Below are 16,077 nucleotides of genomic sequence, written 5' to 3'. Positions count from 1 at the left end.
AAGCAGGTACTTTTCAGAGCAAGAGCTACAACTGGCTAAAAGCCTGTGTTGACTGATGCTCATAAAGAAGTTGCACATGAATATTTCATTTTTAAAATGTTTAAAGCCCTGCTGCAACAGAACCATCAAAACCCTGGGTCATAAACAAATGTCTGTATTCAGATTCTCTACCACTTCATTTTCATCCTGTGCAAGCTGTATGCTCCAACGGGAGCTGCGCAGTCAGCCTCTTGTGACCTGTCACTTGACCCACCACAGGAAATAAAGACCATAGTTTTGCTAATGCTTGTTCATTTGCCCACAGCAGGAAGAGTGAAGGATGTTTCTGGTCCTCATCCTAGCTTGGAAAACTGTGCTTCCTTTGTTGCTGTTTCTCTTGCATTTATAACACAGTAAGAGCATGTTTGTTGGCTTGGGTTTGGTTTGTTCTTTTCCCCTCTCTCCAGCTTTACCATCATTACTAGTTGTGTTGGAAAACAAGGGAAACCTGCAGGACTCAAGACAAACCTAAGGGGGCCATCATGTAGTCATAGTGCAGATTACAGTCAGATCCCCACAGAGGAGTGCAGATGTCAATTTTGCTGGGGTCTGTGAAATTACTCTTTGTTAGTGAGGGTTTGTAACTGATGGAGGGTGCAATAACTTGAATTTTGCAGGAAATCTAGGTTGCTTTAATTCAGAGTCTGTGCTTGCCAAACCTGTTTTTGTTGGGAGCTGGGGTAAGAAGAATAGTAAGTGTATGCCAATTTGGTACTTATCTTTCAGGTTTGAGCTTTGTGCTGTTTCAGTTTTCTCTCTTTTTCCAGATGAGGGCTGTGCTCCTTAAGTCATTTGATGCTTCTGAGAAATGTCACTTTAAACATGCTTTCTCAGGCCATTACAAATTCAGATGCTAGCTCCCATCTTATCAGGTTACTAATTTGGAGGTAGCTCTTCAGTACATTTAGTTGTAACACATACACATTGCTAACCAGGGGAAAATGCATCAGATACACACAGATACACACACACACTTAAAACTAAGGTGTTTATTACATGCTTATTTTACCATAATCAGTGCTGGCTGAGATGATACCGCTCCATTGCAGTGTAACCAGACAAAGGTATAGTGTCTTGAATTCCTTCAGTCTCAGCCACACGATGCTTGTTTGAAGGATCTCCAGTCTGGGAACCGGTATCAGTGTGCTGAACACAAATAAGCTCATTGTAGCAATGTAAACTTGGCCAGAATTCAAAACCCCAGGTGTGCAAAGAGTTTCAGTGTAGATGACTGTGAACGGTTTGTGCTTGAGACATAATAGACATACACACCTACTTCTTTCCATAAAAGATCACTAGAAGCCTCTGGAAAAGTGTTATCAGAGGGCTGTAGATGCTTGGCTTCTGTCCTCATTGTTGTTGCTGGCAGACATACTGCAATGATGCAGTGTAGTTAAAGGAGGCCAAGTTTATCCTCGCTGGCAATTAGAGGACGTTTCCACAGAAGTCATGCAAGAGAAAACAGAGTGCAGAGACCCTTTCTGCTGTGTCTGTGCAATGTTCATCCAAATGGCTTACTTGTGAGGAAAATAAATAGTGCCTTATAACACCTTCCAGCTAAGAAAATGGGCCAGTGGTTGGATGTAAAAGTACGAGGTACAGGAAAACCTCTCATGGCCAAATGTGGTCCGTGACAGTGTGTCAATGCTTGCTGTATTACACTTGCCATCTTCATTTTTCTGCTTCATGGTAAGCAATCAGCTGTTCTGTAACCAAAAGAAAACAGGCACTAGCACACTAGCAAAGATGGTCAACAAAAGCATGAGGCTTGGGAGGGGTAAACTGTGGGTTATAGCAACAGAAATTGGACCAATATCCTGCCTTCGCCTGAGCTTGTGTATTTAGAATAGGATTAACCAGGTTGGAAAATACCTTTGAGAGCATCAAGTCCACCCTATCATCCAATGCTGTATAATCAACTAAACCATGGCAACAAGTGCCTTATCCAGTCTCTTCCTAAACACCTCCAGTGATGGTGACTCCACCACCTCCCTGGGCAGCCTATTCCCACGGCCAATCGCTCTGTGAAGAACTTCTTCCTAACATCCAGCCTAAACCTCCCCTGGTGCAGCTTGAGACTGTGAATATATCAGAATGCGATTTCTTGTGAATCTAACATGGAGCCCTGCAAGGGTACAACAGCACAGACTTCGGTCAGGTAAAAGAAAAATGCCCAACTCCTAAAATCACATACTGATACCGAGAGCCAGCCCTCCAGTTACAGTGCTAAGTAAATGTGCATTGCAGTTTAGAAAATGGGTACCCATGCATGATTTGACATCCATCTGAAAGTAACTCTTCTGCAACTGGCAATGGCAAATTTGAATGAAAAAGTGTCCTGAGAGTCAAAATAAGGTTATAAGAGCTCAGACTCTAGCAGATTTTAAGCTGCCTTGGTTTCTGCAACTTACCTCAGATTCTTGTCTTTCTAGGAGGGTTTTTATTCCATTGTGGTCCTGTAAGTGTTGTGGGGTCTCAGCTTCTAGCTCTGTATCAGCTTGTACATCAGGCTTCTCATTCTCCCACTTTGCAAAGCCTTTGTTCTTCCCAGCTTTGCCATGAAATTTAGACTTCATTTTGGGGAAAGTATGGGAACCTGAATCATTCCAGCCTGGCTCGTGCCAGAGTGGTTCTGTCTGTGTTGCTTGGCTAGTGGTCGCCCTCTGCAGCCGCACTGAAATTTTCCGCGAAGAGCCAGTGACAAGGGTGATAGCTCTGCCATCGAGGTCCTGGTGTTCTGCACCGACACTGGGAAATTCAAATATTTCATCTTGGACTGAAAGAGAGGGTGAAACTCTTCAATTTTTCTAATTCCAATTCTTTACAAAAAGATACCTTTAAGCCTGGGGCAGTGGGGAGATAGCGCTCTGCATGCAGCAGTGGTATAATTAGCAATAGCCTTACACTGCTTGGAAAATGATTCTGGCCTTGTGTGCTGCACACATATCCTTCTCCCTCCACATGCACGCTCTGGGGATAAGGCAGAGCTACAGCTGTACTCTATGTCCTCCAGCCCCTGACCCTAAATGGCTCATAAGGAGAAGTAGTTTCCCTGATTATGATTTTATTTCTTTTCAGCTGGGCTAGGGGTGCCAGTAGAGAGGGTGAGGAGCCTCAGGCAGGGGACTAAGGCCATTCCTGCAGAAAGGGACATTATAATCTGAACACAAGCCACTGTGAGTGGAAAGTACGTGTGCTGCTCTGAGTGTTGAAAGATAAAAGTTAAAAATGGCAGCAAGGACACTGGCCCTTAAAGGGGATTCCAGAAATGGTTTAAAATAGAAATAAAAGCACTCTCACCTGGAGGCAGAGATGGACTGCTAGGCAGAGAGCCATGATTGCTGCCTACTGAGGTTCCTCTGGAAAATTTCCTGCAGGCTAGCACTAGCAGGTCTCTGCATTGCTTATGACAGTTGGCACCACAGTCTGCGAAGAATGGGAAGTGTCAAGTCACCAAATGGAAATCCACAACTATCTCGTAATCCTTCCAGGCTATTAGCAGATGCATACCAGGAGGCACTTTGAAGGAACCAACACTTTAAAAGGAGGTGTGAAGGGAATTACAGAAATGGATCATTTGGTGTGAAGAGTGTTATCAAAAAATTGGATCATTTCTGTGGCAGCCATTAATAGAAATCTAGCAGCAGATAGGAAAAGGGGATGATACTTTCATGAGAAATTAGACTCAGGGAAGAGACCTGGAATTACTCATATGACCCTGTGTAGGCCATGCATAAAGCTTCTGCTCCACTGCATAAGTGTCCAAAACAAAAAAAAAAAAAAGGATGTGGTTTGGGTTTTGCCCTTTTTAAAAATTTCTTTTTTTTTTAATTTGACAAAGCAGAACCCATTATGGTAAACACACTTGGTCAGAAGACACTGGATTGTCTAGTGTTCTCTGGAAGGACAGCTGGAGGTCAGTGTACGTTCAAACCAGGCTAAGTAGCTCAGCAAACAACATCAGCGGAGTAAGCTCTGCGGAAACGTCATCCACCTGGATGGAACTGGCTGCCTGCTTGCACACCCAGCCTCTGCTGGGCATTGTAGCACTGCAGATACACTCATCACTAGGTACATTTATCTGAAGTGTGACTGCAATGTGGATCTTATCTGCTAGAAAGCACAGAGGATGTGTGCCCTAAACACAGGCACTCTCTCCACCGTGTCTCTTGCCCTTGTTTGAAAATTTCCTTTGCCATTGTTTCTCTGGTGCTCCATGACCTAACATTTTGCTCTAAGTGAGCCATTGCCAAAGCATTTTGTTTATAACTGCTAAAAGAACCTTTCTGTTCAGGTGGCAGCTCTAGCACGATGCATGAGAGTTCTGGTTTCTCGCATCACCTTGTTCATATGAGTAATATAGAAGTACTTTCCTGGATGTGGTTTTGTCTGCCCTGAAGGTACACACCCTCCATCCCCCCCCCCCTAAAAAAACCCCAAACCCAAACATTAAGATCTTTCTTAGCAGTGGAGAACCCTTGTCACACAGGCTACACAGTATAGCTTTATCTCATTCACAGTGTATAGGTAATAAGCAGATCTGAACAGAAGAAATCCCCTCCTGCACCTGTTAGCAGAGTGTCAAAATAAGACAGTTCTATGGTCAAAGGCAGAAACTGCCCACAATAGGTGCTGCACTCTAGTGATGCTGGCATGTGGAGCTGCTGCAGCAATGTGCAGGCACTAATTATATGTGTTGACTACTTTAAGATCTGCGTGAGCAGCTCTGCTCTCTTACCCTCACGCTCCATTGCCTATAATTCTGACTACAGAACTGCTTTTCTCTCTCTCCACCGGACCATTATTACAAGCAGTGATGCAGGGCAGAGCTCAGCTTTCAGATCTTGAGTTTACACAGCTGCTGTGACAAAACTCTACATTCCTGTCTGTGTCCTACAAAAAAGTATACACCACAACTAGTCCTTTTGTAGCTGCTCAGATAACAGTAATCAGGGTAGGTGAATTACATACATTGGTTTAGCCATGAACATTTTCCTCACCCCTCTCTGAGGAGTAGATCTTCATGGGTGGAGAAAGAGACAAGGATAGGATGTATCCTAAAAAAAACACCCTACCAATTTGTCACCCTTCTCCTGGCATTCAGTGTAAGACTAAGGAAAAAGAGTGCATATGAACACAAATGTGAAGCCCCAGTATGAATGTTCCCCTACATAAAACTGAGTTGCAAATACAGCTGTGAAAATCAGGTGCCCTTCAGCCACAGCTATGCTGGTTGAGAAATAAAACAGGTCCAGAATTTTAAAGACAGTAAGGACAATGTCAGTCTTGATCTGATTTGCTGAATATGGTGCAAGTACTGCATAAGAAATTAAGTATTTTATGAAAGCAACAGAGAGCTGTAAGAGTTCTACTTCCCCCCCTCCCCCCCCCCAGTTGAATATCTGGAAAAGATTTTGCAATGAGATCTGCTGAGCAGTCTATGAATTAAGTATTTATCTACTTCTAGCTCAGCCACTACTGCATTGCAAGGCTGGTTAAATTTCACTACAGGCATGCAGATGAACCTGATGGACAGCATTGCCAGCAGTCCTTTTCCTGACCCCCAGATCTCAGGAAATATATTTCAGGATGTCTTTGTGTTAGGATGGGGACACTTGGTTTTCCAAGATGCAGTGTTTGCTGGTAGAAAGAGACACCTCATGGAGCCAGTGGCTGCTCTGGCCCTTTAGCTCACAGGAGCGCTGTGTCCCTACTGGGTGCAGTGTCCCCTAATGCAGTGAGACTTCCTAGCATATCAGCACTGTTCATGGACAGCATCAAGTGCAGAAGCATTTATGAACATCTGTATGAACAGAAGACATTTTGGTAAAGAATACAATTGTCTTATTTGTGATAAACCCCACCACCTTTGGCTTGAAAATCCCCCCATGCAATATACATTTACCTTTGCATTTGTAGCCTTGTTTGATTATACCCCAGAGCTGCAAAGAAAGACAAAAGAACGTCAAGGAATCAGAAAAGAAAGCCGGAAGGAAAACAAGGTCACCATGAGGAAGTACCAATGGCTGCAAAAGCACAAACAGGATACAACTGCTCTTAACACCCTTCCTGTTAGGGAGACCTCCCCCTCTAATTGTGATAAGACTTGTGTGGCTTCCCCCTTATTTCTACTACTTACAGTGGGACTACCAGAGAAGATGACACAGATGACATTTGCTTCCATGGACAGATGAAAAATTGCTATCATATCAAGCGTACTAATACCAGCAGAGCACGTTTTGCTTGTAGACTAATTTAATATTATCAGGGGTATGGGTGGGAATTGCTACTGTACATCCACTCTCCAGACACATAAATGACCCATGCCATTCAAATACAGCACCACTGGGCATAACAATTACGTTCTTGGCTCAAATACTGGTCCCCTGCCACAGCAATCTGATTTGTTCACCTGACTTTTTGCATTAATAGAAGGGTTGAAGACTGAAACAGACAGAAAAGCCACTAAACTGCATCTTTGCCTACTCCGAGAAGCTGTCCTTGTTGGTGTACATAGCAACCAAACACTGGACTTCCAGAAGGCAGTCCAACTTCTGGAAAGCTATCACCGCAACATGAGCAGTATTGCTTGGAAGTAGGAAAACTGCTGGCAAATTCTTATGTATACACTCAGAAATGGTGTATCTGCAATCATGGCATTATAAAATAAGCATTTCCACTCTGAGGAAGAGAGAGGAAGGGACAGTTTTTCTAGTTCTACCATTAAAGGAAAAAAAAATATCGAAGACTCCAGTGTTTATTTATCCTGAACTCATTCAAAACATTACCAGGGAGAGTGAATACATCCAGGCAGTTGAAACTGCCTGTGACTCCTCATCTTCTTTACAAGATTCTTTACAAGAATCCATGCACAGTGTACAGGGGTGGGGAATAGTCATTAAAAAATTGTTCAAAAGGAAGAACTGGAGACTATTCAGAGTACCAAGGAAAGAGTAAAATAAACAAAATAGGAAGGTTCTGGGGGGATAAAATCTCATACACTGCTCAACTGACTTTGGAAAGAAAAGTGTGGACTTGGAGAAAGCAAAATGGAGGAATGGAGAATAAAAGAAGAGAAAGCACAACGGTGGTAGAAGGGCCCACAGAAAGCCTGCTGCTTGCTCATTTCTTGCTAATACTGTATGTATGCACAGTGAATGCAGCTGCTGTGGTCAGGCAGCAACAGTCAAGCCCTTCCAGTCTCTTTTGAAAGTGCAGCAATGACACTTTTTTGCCAGGATCACTGTGAGAGACATGGGTTGTTAGTTCTTTCGTTTGAGTTCTGATTTGTTCCCATTGAAGACTTGTCTGTACCTTTCTCCTACTCAACTTCGGCACCACTGTTGTGGTTACACACAGCAGTCAATGCTTAGTTGAAGTGCTGTGTCATGAATTCTGACCTAAAGTTTTGAATGTCTGACACAGCTTTGCTGTAAAGCCAGCTTGAGCCAGCTCCAAGGAAGAGGATCTGTGCAAATTCAAGTTACAAAATTCAGTGGGATGGCTGGTCACCTACACTGCCATGCAGTGCAGCTCAAGCTATGGGATGGAACTGTGACCAGCCATGGACATTTCAATTTCATGCTGCTTAATGGCATTAGGGTTTAGCTTGACTTTTAAAGTTCATAACATTTCAAGCAACAGATAGTTTACTGAATACTGCATCCATTGCATTGTCACATCAATTCATCTTGCTGCGCTGTGAGTGCACATTATTTTGACAGTGAATCAGTGCAGTAGTTTGAAATTAGGTTTCCACCCGTGGATGAGCAGCACTGAAATGCAGAACAAATAAGCAGCAGATTTTTCAATTGGTTCCTGTCCTATCAGCTCAACTCATCCACAGAACAATGCCAATGACTTCAGTGAGTTGACAGGAAAAAATGACCTTATTCCCATTTCCTGTACAACCTTTGTATTCCTGCCCTGGATGTAATCGGGGAGACGTGAAAAATCCTACAATGGCCAATTAGCAAGCTGATGCAGGAGGAAAATATCTGGTGGAGAGGACATTGCAGGGCAGTCCTTGGGCCTTGCTTTGCTGTGGAAGTCTTCCAAACATGAACCGAGTGTCACGAACACAATGATGTCTTCCCAAAGCGGCAGACAGCAAGCAGCAAATGGCCTGAAAAAACAGGCTCAGGCCTGTGACTGTCGCTGCTCCATCAGTCTACTGGAGCTGTGAGCTCATAAGCCCACCAACACACTCCTGAATCAATATTCACCACATCACCTCTGAGGTTTTTTGCAGTTCTAGCAGAAATAGGTGGAATTCCTTCTTCCCTGTGGCCAAGCTTGAACAGTAGTTGTGATAGGAACCACAAACAACTGCACAAGACTGACGTATCACAAAAGAAGTGAGCAGAAAATTGGAGCATGGACAAGAGCAGAAACAACAAAGCTGGTACGAAAGGAGGCATGGTTTTGCACTTAGCAGTGCTCTTTCTTATTGTTACTTTCAACCAGAAAGAAATCTTACTTTCAGTCAGAAAGAAATATTACTTTGTGGAAAAGTTCGTGTGATACAAGCTGAAGATTTTGATGCTGATAGCAGAGGCAGATCTGTACTGGAGAGGAGGAATGATGGTCTCAGTTTACACCCTGTATGTGGGCCACATAAGCAGAGAACATGGATTTCTGCCCTTATTGCTTTAGCTGTCTGGATTTGAATATGGGGAATGTGCATGAAAGTAACTTTTAAATCATACTAATTCCTTTTCCTTTACTATATTTGTAGTGGAAAAGTTAGAAGAGGTATACAAGCCACACACAAGGTTCACAAAACAATCATTTCCTAGCTCTACACAGAGCACACTAGTAACTGGCATCTGGTAACTTATGGCTGAGACAGCAAAAAACAAAACCCCAAACAACCCAAAGCACAACAAATATATTTAAAGAAATCTTATCAAATGTAACTGCTGGAAGCACTATTGATTTCTTGACCCAATTACAAGATCTGTTAATTCAGAAGAGAAACGATTAAGGCTGCTGTGACCATTCAAAGAATTATGAACGTATCTAGGTTGCCATGTGCAATTTCCTGAGAAAGAATGGCTTTTACTTCATCTATATCCTCTGTTCCAGACACCCATTTTCCCTTAAGCTTGTTTACATGGGAAATCAAGCCAAATTAAAGAACTTAAGATAAACCAAGTAAAGCCACTTATACAGTCTCTAATATCCTCTAGCTAACTTCCTCCCTTCCCCCTCTGTTAAACAATAATTCTTAAAAACTCCAGTATTCAGGAACAGTGAAAACAAAACTGGATAGCACAGCTGCAACATGAGTAAATATTTTGTGCAGTAAGATATTTGACCAAGAGACTTCAGTGATGTGTGGAGCTAGTTTTACACTGTCTATATTAAAAAGATTGTGCTTATGATATACCATTATTAAAGACATACTTACAAATCCTGCACAGTGCTCACAGAAAGTTGGCTTAAGATATGTCATCTCCTGGAAGTTATGAATAAACCCTGGTCCCATTTTACACTGAAACTGTGATTTAGCTCTCAGAAAGTAAGCCATCATTTCTTCTTTGCTTATAAGACCATCTCTGTTAGGAAGAAGAAAAAAAAACAATAGTAGAGTAGATCTTTCACTGCTCACAGCACTGAACGATCCACAATTTTCTCAATTCAAACAGAATGCAAAACACATTCTTTGAAAGAGTGGCAACAGTCCTGGCAGAAAAAACAAACAAAAAGCCTTAGAGCACATGTGGTCTTGGTCATCATAGAATCGTAGAATCAATAAGGTTGGAAAAGACCTCAAAGGTCATAAAGTCCAACCTGTCACCCAATATCTCATGCCTACTAAACCATGGCTTCAAGTGCCACGTCCAATTCCTTTTTGAACACCTCCAGGGATGGTGACTCCACCACCTCCCTGGGCAGCACGTTTCAATGGCTAACAACTCTCTCTGTGAAGAACTTTCTTCTCACCTTGAGCCTAAACTTCGCCTGGTGCAGTTTGAGACTGTGTCCTCTTGTTCTGGTGCTGGTTGCCTGGGAGAAGAGACCAACCCCTACCTGTCTACAATCTCCTTTCAAGTAGTTGTAGACAGCAATAAGGTCTTCCTTGAGCCTCAATAAACAGCAAAAGCTGAACATATAGCATGGATTTTGGTTTCTCAGCTGTTCATGCTATCAGAGCACAGATCAGGTCATTAAATGAAGTATCCTGATTTAACTGCTCACACAGATGAAAAAGTTATGCACATGGCTGACCAGCCTTGACAGCTAAAGAGATCCTGGACGTGAAGAATTATGAAACCAAAGAAATACACATTATATATACTTCCTGGAATATGTATTACCCTCTCTCTGCTCCATACACTCATGTCTCCTGGCCTGTACATAACTTGTTTAATCAGTCTGATGCCTGATCTGGATACATCATCTCCACTGTAATTTGACAGTACTCTATGGGTTTTGACTCAGTCCCAGCAAGGAGGACTCTAGCCTGGGTGGGCTTATAGAACCAATTACAGCATAAGAAGTTAAATGAAAACAGAACTAAACTATCAGTTTATTTCTGAGTTGTCACACACAAGAAACTTGGGAGATATTATTTCTTCAACATTTGGTTTTCATGTGGTTCTACATCAAGAAAAAGAATAAAATCACAAAGTAATCTCAAAACTTACTGATCTTTGTCCAGCACACAGAAAGAGTCCAAAAAGGGGAAGTTAGCAGCTATACTTTCAAAGTCTTCCTGAGAAATATAGCCATCATGGTCATGATCATAGTTTCTAAAGACAGACTGGAGGAAGAACAAAAAAAATAGAAAGAAAAGAAGAAATTATTGTTCTAATATCAGCTCTTCAACTTTATAATTACATGTAACTTAATGTACAACATTAATAATTAATGTACAACATTACTAAGCAGATGGTCTGCTGCCTTGTTTTACTCCTTTTATTCCTACTAGGTACTTAAATATGCATAGTTATTGTACTGTAGGGGGAAAAAGACCCCTAATTCAAAAAGGAAATTTGTCCTCAGTATTTAGCTAGGGATGGTCTTGCACACTTCTTTGGACATAATTATTCTTGCTTTATTGGAAATGTCAATAAAATTCCACCCCATGTGAAGTATTTCCTCTGCTCCATTAAGCATGCTTTTCAATCACAAAAAATAGAAACAGAACAACCCAACAGCAGCTCCCATGAGTATTCCAGAGGATTTTTGTTTCACGTCTCTTTTAGTTGGCCACCTCAGCTCTGTCACAGATTTGTTCACTAATACTTTGACATCCACATCATGAGCACTTTGTATCCAATCACAATCCCTCCTGTCAACCCACACCAGCTCACCACTAAGTGAAAACAGACATGGGATCAAATTTAGAGGTCACATAAAATGATGGAAGTCCTCCTTAGCTGACAAGGAATTACTATATTCAGTGTTACAGAGATGTGGAGGGGGTATTAAATCTATGTGTGATGCTGGTGGGAAAAACATGAGTGTCAAAGTCAACATGCCTATCTGAAAGACACATGTTGAAGCACAGCCTCTCATTAGATTAAGACTTGGTTGGCAAAGACAAGAATTTAATATACTGAGATGTCTGAAAGGTGCTTGCATTGTCCTTATTTTAACAAGAACATGACAAAAACAATTATCAAGTGATCTGTAACCAATGACTGGCAGACCTCAAAAATCCCTCATCAAGAAGAAACCAATCTGGAAACTCAAGTAGTATTCAACACTGTAAGTAACAACAATAATAAAAATTCCTTAAAGCCCAACTCAAACCAGCCAGTAAATGACAAAGATTGGCAAAATGAAGACAAGTGTACAGTGATGTTGGCCTTTAGGTCAGCTGTATTCAGAACAGACTGTCAATGGCTCCATGTCCCAGTGGAGGCCAGTGACAAGCGGAGTCCCTCAGGGATCAGTCCTGGGACCTGTCTTATTCAACATCTTTGTGGGTGACATGGACAGTGGCATTGAGTGCACCCTCAGCAAGTTTGCTGATGACACCAAGCTGTGTGGTGCAGCAGACACGCTGGAGGGAAGGGAGGCCATCCAGAGGGACCTTGACAGGCTGGAGAGGTGGGCACAGGCCAACCTCATGAAGTTCAATAAGAGCAAGTGCAGGGTCCTGCATCTGGGTTGAGGCAATCCCAGGCACAAATACAGGCTGGGCAGTGACTGGCTGGAAAGTAGCCCTGAAGAGAGAGACTTGGGGGTGCTGGTGGACAAAAAGCTCAACATGAGCTCTCAGTGTGCACTTGCAGCCCGCAAAGCCAATCAGATCCTGGGCTGCATCAGGAGAAGTGTGGCTAGCAGGTCGAGGGAGGTGATCCTCCCCCTCTACTCAGCCCTGGTGAGACCCCACCTGCAGTACTGTGTCCAGTTCTGGAGCCCCTATTACAAGAGGGATGTGGAGGTGCTGGAACGTGTCCAGAGAAGGGCCACATGGATGATCAGAGGGCTGGAGCACCTCTCCTATGAGGGCAGACTGAAGGAGTTGGGGCTGTTCAGTCTGCAGAAGAGAAGGCTCCGAGGTGACCTAATTGTGGCCTTCCAGTATCTGAAGGGGGCCTACAGGAAGGCTGGGGAAGGACTTCTCAGGATCTCAGGTAGTGATAGGACTAGGGGGAATGGAATGAAGCTGGAGGTGGGGAGATTCAGGCTAGATGTGAGGAGGAGGTTCTTCACCATGAGAGTGGTGAAACCCTGGAATGTGTTGTCCAGGGAGGTGGTCGAGGCCCCGTCCCTGGGGGTGTTTAAGAGCAGGCTGGATGAGGCTCTGTCCAGCCTGCTCTAGTGTGGGGTGTCCCTGCCCATGGCAGGGGGGTTGGGAACTGGATGATCCTTGTGGTCCCTTCCAACCCTGAATGAAACTGTGAAACTATGAAACTATGAAATCGTATTTTAATCCTGTCAAATTCAGAATCACATATCCTGAATCAGGCCAAAATTGTGGAATGGGAGGCTGTATCTCTCAAACTCACAGGAGCAAGAACAACCCCCTGCCCAGAATATTCTGGGAAGATTAAGGAGTTGCAACAGACTTTCTATTTAAACAAGCTATCAAAGAGAGGTTTGAAGGTGGAGTGATTTTTGTCAGTGGATACAACACTGACAAAAGCAATACAGAAACTGCATGTGCAGGTCTGGCATACCCAATTAAGAGAAAAAAAAAAAAAGCCTTTTTAATATAAAAAAAAAGAGCACATACAAAAAGTAAAGCACAAGATACATTTGAAGTCTGAGAGAGCTGAACACTGTTTAAGTTATCTTAACATAAGCCAAATTACTGCCCTGTAACACAGACAAAATCAGAATTTAATAGTTCCTCACAGACTTAAAGACAGAAGGAAATCTTGCTTCATTGTTTACAACATATTCCTGGTTCCTCTGTGTGTGTTTCTCACATGACTAAAAGTCCCTCACATACCAACACAGCATGGCTGTGCCTCTCCAAAGGAACTCGGTAGTGTTTGGTTTTGTCTGCATTACCTAATGCATCACCTCCCAGACTGAAGCTAGAAGATCACAGCTATAATTCTCTATGACTTCATGCACAGATTTTTAAAGTGATAGCACAAGAGCACTTTCTTTACCATACGTGGTATGCACTGGACCGTCAGAGAATCACAGAATTGTCAGGGTTGGAAGGGACCTCAAGGATCACAGAATGTAAGGGGCTGGAAGGGACCTCAAAAGATCATCTAGTCCAACCCCCCTGCCAGAGCAGGATCACCTATAACAGATCACACAGGAAGGCTTCTAGGTGGGTTTTGAATATCTCTAGAGAGGGACACTCCACAACCCCCCTGGGCAGCCTGTTCCAGTGCTCTGTCACCCTCACTGTGAAAAAATTTTCATTCATGTTTACATGGAAATTCCTATGCCGCAACTTCCACCCATTGCCCCTTGTCCTGCCATTGGGGCAGGACAAGGCAATAGAATAGAATAGAATAGAATAGAATAGAATAGAATAGAATAGAATAGAATAGAATAGAATAGAATAGAATAGAATAGAATAGAATAGAACCAGACCAGGTTGGAAGAGACCTTCAAGATCATCGCATCCAACCCATCATCGAACACCATCTAATTAACTAAACCATGGCACCAAGCACCCCATCCAGTCTCCTCCTAAACACCTCCAGTGATGGTGACTCCACCACCTCCCTGGGCAGCACATTCCAACGGTCAATTACTCCATATGAAGAATTTCTTCCTAACATCCAGTCTAAACCTCCCCTGGTGCAGCTTGAGACTGTGTCCTCTTTTTCTGGTGCTGATTGTCTTGGAGAAGAGACCAGCCCCTGCCTGTCTACAACCTCCCTGCAGGTAGTTGTAGACTACCTGTAGGCTAAGCAACCCCAGTTCCCTCAGCCTCTCCTCATAGGGCTGTGCTCCAAACCCCTCACCAACTTTGTTGCCCTTCTCTGGATATGTTCCAGCAACTCATCATCTTTCCTAAACTAAGGGGCCCAGAACTAGCCTGGCTCCATCCTCTTGGCACTCACCCTTTACATATTTACAAACATTAATGAGGTCATCACTTAGTCTCCTCCAAGCTAAAGAGACCCAGCTCCCTCAGTCTCACCTCGTAAGCTAGTTCCAAGTTGAAAACCAGAACCAGGATTTCCAGAAACTTTCTCTGAACTTAACAGTGAGTTGTCAATTCTGAGTATTCTTGTTTCCAGCTATCTGTTACCAGACATAAACTGTGAGACTAGAGCTGCAAAAACTCAGCTTTCCCCTCTGAATTTATATTTGCTTATCAAACTTACTGAACAGCATTGAGGCTTTGGATGATCCTGAAAGCTTGCTCCTTTGTTTCAAGAAACCTGCTTGCTAATTCTATCACTGATTCTGTCTCTAATTCTATCACTAATTGCAGGAATTAAAAAAAATTAAAATCCTAAAAGCATCAATAAAGGCTCAAATTTGCTACAATTCCTTTGAAATTCATTCCAACCATAACAATCTCTTGAAAGGCTTGAAATTAATTGTAATGATGACAGTATCAAAGCTACCATTCTCTTTGAGCAGTGTTATTCTTCCAAATACTTACATCCACTAGTTTTCTAATGTGCTTGTTAATGACAGTAGGGTCAGGTTTTGGTACCACTCCAGATGCCCACTCCAGTGGCACTACTGGCTTGTTAGGGGTCGTTGGGGAGGTAGGCTGCTGAGAGATGGATCAGAACACAAATAGTTTAAAATCTGAACAATGAAGTTGAATTTCCTTCTAAAAGTAGCTCTACATGTCAGAGCTATAACCACAAACTACTAGAGTCACTGTACTGTAAGAATGTGGTTAGGAACACATTAGGCAAGGGTTTAAAGGGTTGATTGTCTGTGCTCACAACTTCAGTTTGGCTCTCTGTGGCACTTCACAACTATGCCAGCCGCGACAGTGCCAAGTGAGCTGAAAAGCTTTACTAGTAAAAACTCCCAACAAGTGGATAACTAATGCAGAGGGAAAAGCAGGACAGTGTGACAGGGAAATGCTACACTACAACTGGTGGTCAGTTTTCATACTTTTTAGGCTGCTGCTCTGACTAAAAAATCTCCTCCCAGTTTTAGCAGAATGAAAGCCTTGCTCAAGACCTTGTTAAAAACAGACTTGTATGCTAACTAATCAGCTCCGGTGTTGCCTCAAAACCATCTGAAACAGCCTAAGGCACTTCCTACACAGTGCACCTGCATGGGAGTGGTACTGATACAACAATAAACCAAGGAGCAGTTGGAATGATGATATAACTATATTGTCACATTGCCATGCCACATACAGAAGCTCTACAGACTCTTTTCCCTCTAAAATATCTTGTGTGCTTTGTCACTCCATCAGAGACAAATATACTTCAAATGGTCTTGCACCCATCAGGGTGCTGCAGCAGCTCAGGGCCACTGGTTATTCATTGATCATTATGTAGAAGTCTCCCACAATTGCTGGGTAGTGTTAAGGTTCATAGTACTGTTTATACAGGTTTTGCCCTTCTTAAAGCACAGTCTGGAGATCACAGCAGCAATGTGATGTCTTCATTTACAGTAGTTACCCAT

At 42.9% G+C, this 16,077-nt stretch overlaps 1 protein-coding gene across 8 annotated transcripts in view; it reads right to left on the bottom strand.

Annotated features, from left to right (window-relative positions):
• Positions 1–1,001: 1,001 nt before the first annotated feature.
• RASGRP3 (RAS guanyl releasing protein 3) overlaps positions 1,002–16,077 on the bottom strand; it is a 69,977-nt gene continuing 54,901 nt past the window's right edge. For 6 of the 8 annotated variants that reach the window (XM_068156647.1, XM_068156639.1, XM_068156681.1 and 3 more), the window contains 7 exons: positions 15,086–15,202; positions 10,692–10,807; positions 9,452–9,599; positions 5,945–5,981; positions 3,340–3,465; positions 2,451–2,815; positions 1,002–1,745 (listed from right to left, as the gene is read on the bottom strand). In XM_068156647.1, coding sequence (XP_068012748.1) covers positions 1,737–1,745; positions 2,451–2,815; positions 3,340–3,465; positions 5,945–5,981; positions 9,452–9,599; positions 10,692–10,807; positions 15,086–15,202 — 918 coding nt within the window. In that variant the 3' untranslated portion in view covers positions 1,002–1,736. The remainder of the gene's footprint in view (positions 1,746–2,450; positions 2,816–3,339; positions 3,466–5,944; positions 5,982–9,451; positions 9,600–10,691; positions 10,808–15,085; positions 15,203–16,077) is intronic. The other 2 variants (XM_068156672.1, XM_068156691.1) reach the window with 1 other exon arrangement.

Source organism: Melanerpes formicivorus, unplaced genomic scaffold (assembly GCF_026170545.1).
Source record: "Melanerpes formicivorus ecotype bairdi unplaced genomic scaffold, bMelFor1.0.p_v2 SCAF_2, whole genome shotgun sequence".
In the NCBI taxonomy this organism is placed as follows: domain Eukaryota; kingdom Metazoa; phylum Chordata; class Aves; order Piciformes; family Picidae; genus Melanerpes; species Melanerpes formicivorus.
This window is presented reverse-complemented; position numbering and strand designations above follow the sequence as displayed.